This window comes from Chlorella variabilis (genome assembly GCF_000147415.1).
Source record: "Chlorella variabilis unplaced genomic scaffold CHLNCscaffold_34, whole genome shotgun sequence".
Lineage (NCBI taxonomy): Eukaryota > Viridiplantae > Chlorophyta > Trebouxiophyceae > Chlorellales > Chlorellaceae > Chlorella > Chlorella variabilis.
In genome coordinates this window covers 182,216-190,433 of record NW_005435054.1, presented here as the reverse complement: position 1 = coordinate 190,433, position 8,218 = coordinate 182,216, and the positions used below count along the sequence as shown (strand labels likewise).

At 69.6% G+C, this 8,218-nt stretch overlaps 3 protein-coding genes across 3 annotated transcripts in view; 2 read left to right on the top strand and 1 right to left on the bottom strand.

The window, feature by feature from the left end:
- Positions 1-602, top strand: part of CHLNCDRAFT_59336 (hypothetical protein) — a gene marked incomplete at both ends in the record, with an annotated part of 6,358 nt that extends 5,756 nt beyond the window's left edge. The window contains one exon of the mRNA XM_005843145.1: positions 534-602. Coding sequence (XP_005843207.1) covers positions 534-602 — 69 coding nt within the window. The remainder of the gene's footprint in view (positions 1-533) is intronic.
- Positions 603-1,766: 1,164 nt separating this feature from the next.
- Positions 1,767-3,106, bottom strand: CHLNCDRAFT_141441 (hypothetical protein; the record flags this gene model as incomplete). The annotated part of the gene is made up of 4 exons (XM_005843113.1): positions 1,767-1,880; positions 2,061-2,302; positions 2,481-2,697; positions 2,909-3,106. 4 exons carry the CDS (start codon positions 3,104-3,106, stop codon positions 1,767-1,769), a joined length of 771 nt encoding a protein of 256 aa, XP_005843175.1.
- A 2,426-nt stretch (positions 3,107-5,532) lies between these two features.
- CHLNCDRAFT_55365 (hypothetical protein) overlaps positions 5,533-8,218 on the top strand; it is a gene marked incomplete at both ends in the record, with an annotated part of 5,157 nt that continues 2,471 nt past the window's right edge. Inside the window, 10 exons of the mRNA XM_005843144.1 lie at positions 5,533-5,576; positions 5,799-6,040; positions 6,187-6,308; positions 6,485-6,609; positions 6,895-6,933; positions 7,117-7,174; positions 7,409-7,596; positions 7,745-7,814; positions 7,920-8,027; positions 8,060-8,191. Coding sequence (XP_005843206.1) covers positions 5,533-5,576; positions 5,799-6,040; positions 6,187-6,308; positions 6,485-6,609; positions 6,895-6,933; positions 7,117-7,174; positions 7,409-7,596; positions 7,745-7,814; positions 7,920-8,027; positions 8,060-8,191 — 1,128 coding nt within the window. The remainder of the gene's footprint in view (positions 5,577-5,798; positions 6,041-6,186; positions 6,309-6,484; positions 6,610-6,894; positions 6,934-7,116; positions 7,175-7,408; positions 7,597-7,744; positions 7,815-7,919; positions 8,028-8,059; positions 8,192-8,218) is intronic.

Here is an 8,218-nt window from a genome sequence, read left to right as displayed (position 1 = left end):
ATGATATGATGGATGACAAGCCGCCGAGCGGCGGCTACTGAGCAGCTGCGCAGCGCGGCTGCCAGCGGCGGCCGCTGCGCTGCGGGCGACACCGCGGCCGGGGTGGGCGCCGCGTGCCGCCGCCTAGGCCTGAGGCCTCCGCACCGCGCGTGCCTGTTTGGCTTTTGGCTGCCACCCAGCGCGGTTTTGGACAGCCCCGCCGGGCCTCCCTGCCGCCGTTCCGTGCTGCCTCTCCACGCCGGCCTCCACTTTTGATTCTCAAATCTGGGAGTGACTCTGTTGTTTCCGAGGGGGCACCTGCCAGGTTTGATCTGGAGCCCTCCACCCCCTTTTCCTGCCACGAGGCCCTTCCCCCTTACTCCCCATGCCCCTGCACATCTGCTGTTCTGATCCCCCCTCCGATCCGTGACTGTCTCTGCCCCCATCAGCACAAATCCGTCCATCTGCATGCATCCGCCCTGCCATTCAGGGCGGCCCTGCCCCGCTGTAAATCCCCACCTCCCTTCCACGCCTGCGCTGCGTGTGGCGGCCAGGAGAGGAAGAGAAAGGGCTGTGCTTGCAACTTCATGCCACACGGCCGATATGACCCTGGCCCATACTGAGGGCATGCTGCTGCGCAGCAGCGGCAAGTGCCAGCTGGCGCGGGGGCGCAGCCTTCTGTGGTGCGGCCGGCCCAGCGAGGCGGTTGCGGGTTACATCGCTGGGCGGGAAAAACAGGATGCCCGCAACAAAAACTGCCGGCCACGGGGCGGTGGCCTGCCTCATGGGACCATAAGGGAGCAAGCAAACAACAAGAAAAGAAGGCAGTCAGAAAGAGGATTCGTCAGTAAGGGGACGTAAATGGGGGACAAGCGGCAGGGGCAGGAGGGGAGGGGCCAGGACGGGTGGTGGCGGCAGGCGCTGGCGGGCAGGGCAGGGCGGAGAGAAATAAAAGGGCAGCTTGAGAACACAGCACATGCACGGCACGACACAGGCGCGAAGCAAACAACACGCAGCACAAAGTGTGGCAGTGCGTTCGGTGATTGCGGCATGAAAGACGGAGGGGTTCAGGGGAGGAAAAAACAGGCTGCCCGGGTGGAAAGCATGAAAGGTCCAGGCATCAAAAGGGAGAGGGGTTTGGGGTGGGCGGGACGCCCGGGTGCCGCGCAAACGGCGGCAGATGAGGAGTGCATTCCTGATGAAGGGTCGGTGGTGGTGGGACAAGGGGCGCTGCGGCCCGCTACTTGCCGGCGTGCGCTGGAGGGGGTGGCAGCTGCAGGGGGAGGGGGCAATACAGCAGTACAGTGCCGAAAGCAGGTAATGTACAGGCAACGGGGCATCCTATATCGGGTCGGGTGCATGCCAGCCGTGCCGCCGCTCGGCAGGTGGATCGGGCCGGGCGGGAGGAAAAAAGGGGGAAAGGGAAAGGAGGCTGGATGCATGCGCTGGATGCGAGGCTCGGCTGCTGCGGCTGAAAGGGCCGCAGGACAGGGGAGAGGGCGACGGCGGGCAGGTCCTGGCTGCCGGGCGCCAAAGGGCGGTTTCGGACAGGAGCAGGCAGAAGAAAGGAGCAGACAAAAGAGAGGAGGGCCCGCAGGGCGCCGTGTGCCTGGGGAAGGCTCAGGGAAGGGGTTTCGGGGGGTCGGAAATTGAGGGGCAATGTTGGGATGGGACGGGAGGGAAGGAGGCGTGCTGCAGAGGAGCGCAGGGCACGGCGTCACAGCCGCGGCTCTGGCTTCTGGCTTCTGGCAACAAACCTCCATGCTCCAGCCTGCCGCCGCGCATGCTCACATCGACATCCAGAAGCAGTCTGCCGGCATTGAGTGGCCGAGGGCGCCAGACGGGGCGGGGGCGGCGTAGGCCGGGCGCGGCGCCGCGGCCGCGCCGCGCGCCATGGGCGGCTGCACAGCGGGAGGCGGGCGGCGGCGGCGAGAGGCGGCGAGTGAGTGCCGGGGCCGGGCGGGGCTGGCTCGGCGCGCCAGGTGTGCGCCAGGCGGGGCAGTCAGGGCGGCCCGCGGCGGGCTGTAACTACACACGTGCAGTGGCTGCGCGGCCCCCGGAGCCTCTGCGCTCGCGCTCACCCTGCAGGCCGGGGTCGCGGCCGTGGCGGCGGCGGCGCCCTCTGCCGCCTCCAGCCGCAGCCGCGCCGCCAGCTGGTGCATTAACGCGCGCATGAGGCGCAGTGAGGCACCGCTGGGTGGCACCGAGAGGTGGAAGGAGCAGACGCCGCGCCCCAGGGGCTCGCTGTGGTGCGCGGCGCCGCCGCTCTGGGCCGCCGGCTGGCAGGCGTGCAGCAGGGTGGTCACAGCCAGGCCCTGGCCGTCTGCGGCAGGCAGGCGGGGAGGCAAGGCAGGCAGGCGAGCAGGCGGGCGTGTGAGCAGGCAGGCGGGTGAGCAGGCAGGCCGCTGCCCTGCGGCGTGCTGGCAGCGCCCGGCGCGACGCCCGCGCCAGCTGGCGTGGCCCGCAGCGCCCGCGCGGCTGGCGGCCCGGCTGCCGCGCACCTGCCGACGGCAGCGTGACGCTGATGGTGCGTGCCGAGGGGAAGAGGCGGGCCAGCAGGGCCTCGACGTGGCTGGGCAGGGCCTGCCGGCCCGCCAGCGCGCGGGCCAGGCCGTCCAGCAGGCGCCCCAGCAGGCGGCCGGCATCCAGGAGCGCGTGCAGCTGCTCGCGGGCCTCAGGCGCCAGCTCGGCGGCGGGCGGCGGCGCTGGGCGGGAAGCCTGCAAGGGGGGCAGCAGCGCGGGTGGGGGCCGGTGGAGCGAGCTCACAACAGCCATGGAGCTCGCCCAGGGCATGGCAGGCCTTCGGGGAGCCTCAGAACTTGAATTGTGGCCAGACAACTACCACCGATTGCGTCGCTAGCTACCACCACCATGCATCCCTCTCAGGACGCCCCACCCGGGCCCGAGGCGGGCGGCACCCGCCCCCTACCGTGGCTGTGGGGGTCTGGCAGCAAGGTGACAGCACGCTGCTGAGCGAGGCGCAGAGATTGTCGCCATCGAGCTGGGCGGCGTGGGCGGGCCTCAGCTTGGTCGCCTCTGCCGCCTTTGTGCATGCCTGGGCGGCACGCAGGGGTTTCTCCACCCCGTACGCGCCGGCCCTGCTGCTGAAGCGAGCCGCTGGCCGCATGGCTTGCAAAGTGTGGAGGCCTCCACGAAACAGGGACTGGAGGGCTGGGGCGATGGGTGGCAAGCTCCCTTGCCTGGATTGGGTGGGCGATTGAATGTGGGAATGCGGGCCGATGGCCGAATGGGCAGAGTCAGCAGACCGCATAACGTGGCCGAGATATGCTCCTGCACTGTATCTCGGCCAGAACCTTTGGTTTCGCAGGTTTAAGCAGCTTGGGGGGGTTACAGGGTGAATGCAAGCCCACCGTGGGTCCGGGGAATGACGGGGGAGGGCTGGGAGGGGCGTTGGCGCGTCCGGCGGCGCCGCGGCGCGCCAGCTGGGCGCTCGGTTGAGAAGGCAGAGGGACACGTTGAATGGCAGAGGAAAACTCGCGTGTTCATGGCAGAGGCAAGAGCTTCACTTAAGCTTTTGTTCAAGAGACTCGAGTAACAGGGAGGAGAGAGAGGGCGGGAAAACGTGTGCTGGGGTGTGCGGCGGGCGTTGGGCGTGCGGCGAGGCGCCTCCCAAGCGGCGGCCTGCTGCCAGCGCCCCGGCTCAGGAATGGCGCCAGTGTGCGCAGCAGGGGGCATAAGTTGGGGTGGGGATTGATTGAATGGATTGGAACTGCAGTGTGAGACTCGTAGGCTCATAAGATAAGCTTGGGGGGCGCCAAGGCGGGAAGGAAGGGCAGGGAGCAGGCAAGGGGGAGCGTCGTTCGTTGGGCAGAGCTTCAATTGTTGGCTGGCGTGGGCGGCCCTCGCAGCATCGTGGCGAGGGCAAGAATGTGGGGGGGGCAACATGCACTTAAAACATGCGAGTGCTATGGGCAAGTCACGTCTCCGGAGCGGGCCCGCAACCTCACTGCGGGCGCTCGCGGGTAGGGGTGTGGGGCCAGGAGCAGAGGGCCAGAGGGCCCCAGGTATGGCATGCCGCTCAGCATGACATCCAGAAGCAGTCAAGCGGCATGAGTGCGCCGGGGGCGGGCCCTCCGGCCAGCAGCGGGGTCGGCGCGGGGGCAGCCTGCGCGCAGCGTGGGCGGCAAGGAGGGATGAGCGGGCAGCGCGAAGCCAGAGGGGATGCGGCTGCTGGCAATGCTTCGGCTGCGGCAGGGCAAGGATCGCCTGGCGGGCAACCCCAGGCATGGGTCCGATGCTAGGCAGCAGGGCGGCGGGCGGGGAGCTCGGCGCAAGGGAGCAAAGGGGGGCCTTCCGTGCCGGCGGGAGCGCACCTTCTTGCGGGCGCCGCCATCCAGCCGGCTGCTCAGCTCGTCGGCAAATGCCTGCATCAGCTGCAGCTCTGCCGCGGGCGGCTGGGTCGACAGGCCGAAGGACAGCACGCCGCCGGCTGCCAGGGGCTGCGCCAGCTGCTGCTGCGCGGTCGGGTGGTGGTGCGGCACGGCGGGGATGCCGCCGCGGCCGCGGCGCGGCTGCGGAGGCGCTGGCGGCTGCATCAGCGTGACGACCGCCATGCCCAGGCCATCGGCGGAAGGCACGGTGGCGCTGATGGCGCTGGCGCTGGGGAACAGCTGCTGCAGCAGGTGCAGGGTGCGCGGCGGCAGCGCCTGGCCGCCCATGGCGGCGGCGCACACTGAGCCCATCACCGCGTCCAGCAGCGGCAGCCCGCCGGGGCTGCCGTGTGACGACCGATCGGGGCTGCTGGCCTGCAGGGCGGGTAAAAGGGGCGGCTCAGCGGGGAGGGCGGATGCAACGGGTGATGCCATCCAGCAAAGTGGGAATCGGCGGTTGTGCCGCCCCCCTGGCCACCCACCTCGCTGTCGGAGCAGTCTGAGCCCCACAGCTCGAGCACGGAGGTCCGCGACTCCACACGGCCCAGAGCAGATGCCTTCCCCTGCCCCGCTGCCTGCTGCTGCTGCCCCGTGGGCCCCCACATGGCGAGCATCAACGTCTGGAGTGTTTGTGTGAGGGTGCGGAGCGAAATGGAGGACCTCTTCCCAAAGATAGACAAGGCAGATATTTTGCGCTGGGCGCGAAGGAGCCAAAGTGCGAGCGGCAGAGCTTGGGCAGTGATGGGGTGGGCAGAGCGACTTAGAGTGCCGAGAGGCCGGCGCAGGAGGCTGATGGACCTGTTTTGGGCGGGCTGGTACGATCGTCTCGGGAGTGAATCTTCGAGCGGTCGTTCAAAATTGCTCGATTTGCCCTCTGTGGCCTACCCCGGTACCAGCTGAACAATGCAGCGCTCACAATCGCAATCCAGGGGCAGTGGTGGGGCCCCGCCGGTGGCGGCAGCGCCGCCGCCGCCAAGCACAGACCTGCTTCGCAGCAGCAGGGGAGTTTATGGAGGGTCCAGGATAGTGTCAGAGGGTGGTCAGAATCCGATCCCACGCAATCGTGGGCTTGCACCCAAATCACTCATATTATTGTCTGTCGCACGGCGGCAGCTTCCGCCGTGTGCAAGGCAAAGGGCCCGATTCAGAAGCCGCCCAAGAGATGTGTTTGCAACTTGTTAATCTCCCTAGATCAGCGACAGAACGGTGCGCCAGGCAGCGCCGGAGGCTTCTGCAGCACTCCGCCCTCCGCCGCCACTCCCGCGCACAGCACACGCAGCGGCGCAGGCTAAAATGCGAGCTTAGGCTTCCTTAACGCGGCTCTTTCAATGCTCAACGATTTAAACCAATCCCAATTTTCAATTTACGCTCCTGGGGCCAGCCCGCCGACACCCTCAGGGTTGCAACTTCCCGCCCGGCTTTCGCCAGGCCCTTTTCCCGCGCCGCGGCCATCCCTATGTCGCCGCAGCCGGGGCTCCCCAGCAGGCAGCAGCAGCAGCAGGGCGCCGTGCCGCCGGCGCCGGCTCCGCCCGCCGTGGATGCCACTCTGCGTGCCGGCCTTGCCCGCGTGATGATGCAGCACTGGGGCCACGCCGAGTTCAGGCCGCTACAGGCAGAGGCCGTGGCCGCCACGCTGGGCGGCAAGGACGTGCTGCTGATCCTGCCCACCGGTGAAGCACAGGCTGCGGCCCGCCCCGGTCAAACGTCCAGCTGGGTGCTCGCCCTTTTTGTGCGGCGGTGGCCTGGCGGCCGCCGCTGTTGCCGGGACGGAAGGAGGGAGCCACCCACCCTCGCGGCGGCTCTTGGCCCCCTGCAGGCGGCGGCAAGTCTCTGGCTTTCCAGCTGGCGCCGCTGTACCGCAACCAGTTCACCGTCGTGGTGACCCCCCTGCTGGCGCTCGCACGGGACCAGGCAAGGATTGCGGGTGGTGGCCTGCCTGTGCAGTGCCTGCCTGCCCTCCCAGCCTGGCCGCCGGCAGCCGACAAGCTGCCATCCTTCTGAGCGCCCTTGGGTCGACTGGATGTTGGCTGGCCGTTGACCGGAGCTGCTTGCACCCGCCTGCCTCGGCCCGCCCCGCCACCGCGCCCTGCTCCCCGCACACACCCGTGCCGCAGGTCAACGGCTGCGTGGAGCGCGGCATAGAGGCGGCGGCGTGGAGCAGCGAGACGCCCGAACATGTGAAGGCGAGGCTGGAGCGGGAGCTGCTGGCTGACCTGGAGGATGGCTCACTGAGCCTGCTGTAAGTCCCTCCCGCATCATACCCTACCCGGCTGCTCCTTTCTTCGGGCGGGACAGTTGGACATACTGCTGTGAGCGCGCCGCATGTCAGGCCACTCATGCCCTCTGCACCTGCCTGGCTGGGCCCGTGCCTCGCGGGCGGCAGCAGCTGGCTGGCTGCGTCTGCTGGGAGTCGCGCCCCGCTGCCTCTGCTGGGAGTCGCGCCGTGCCCGCGGGGCGCCTGGCTCGGAGCCCCACTCTCCAACGCCTGGCCCCGGCCTGCGCTGCCCTGCCCCACCCGCCGCAGCTACACCACACCCGAGAGTCTGCAAATGGAGCGGCTCAGGTGGGTGCTGGCGCCGCCGCTGCGCTCGCCGCCGCCGCCGGCCAGCCCGCCGGCCTGCAGCAGAGACCGCCTTGGGAGCCGGCCATGCGGCGGGCCCTGCGCCCCACGCCTGGCTCGCCTTCCGGGACCAGGCCTGTCCGGCAGCATCCCGAGGCCCGTGCCTGGCTCTGGCTGTGGTCGCAGGGAGGTGTTGAAGGCGGCCCACAGCTGCGGCAGGCTCTGCTCCTTTGCGATCGATGAGGTGGGCAGCAGCAGGCAGGCGGGGAGGCGCTTATTAGGGTGGGGAGCGGAGGCGGTGGGCTGGCGGAGCGCTGATCTGATGGGACAAGGGATGGGGATGGGAAGGGGTCAGCGGGTGCCGGCGCGGCGCCCAGGTGCCCGCTGCCCTCCCCACCGCCCCGCGCCCTGCCCGTCCCGCACGCCACCACCCTCCCCGTCACACTCGCTGGCCTGTAATGGTGCCACCCACGCGCAGGCCCACGCCGTGAGCGAGTGGGGCCACGACTTCCGCCCCTCCTACCTCACCCTGGGCCAGCTGCGGGGCGACTTCCCGGGCGTACCGCTCATCGCCGCCACCGCCACCGCCACCGCCGCCGTGCGCCGCTCCATCGCCGGCGCTCTGGGCCTGCGCGCCCCGCTGCTGCTGCAGGGATCATTCAACAGGTGAGGCGGGGCAGGCGGGAGGGCCTGGGCCACCAGCCCGCCTCCAGCTGTGTACTGATTGAACACACTGGAGCTCCTGTGGCGCTGCCGACGCTGTCTGGTGCTCTGCCTTGCGAGCGCTGCCCCTCCCCTGCCCCCCCCGGGGCAGGCCCAACCTGTGCTACGAGGTCCGGCACAAGGAGCTGGTGGGGGACGGCAGCCGCGAGGCGGCGCTGCAGGTGCGGCGCGGCAGCCCTGTTTTGCAAGGCAGGCGCACAGCTCAGACCTGTGTGGGAGCTGTCAGCTCAGCTGCTGCCCTGCCGGCCCCTCCCTGGCCTGAGCAGCGTCAGCTGCTGCCGGGGGCGGCGCCGCCTTTGGTGTGTGAGCTCACGCCGCACGCGGGACGCGCCACTCAGCCTGGCACCGGGGCGCCCTCCTCCTCGCCCTGCCCCGTGAGCAGGACCTTCTGGCCTTCCTGCGGGAGCGGCGCGGCCAGTGCGGCATCGTGTACGCGCGGCTGAGGGCCACCTGCGACTGGCTGGCGGCGGCGCTGGGGGAGGCAGAGGTGGAGTGCGCCGCGTACCACGCTGGCAAGGACTCGCAGCAGCGCAACAAGGTGGGCAGTGTGTGTGGACTGGTGGGG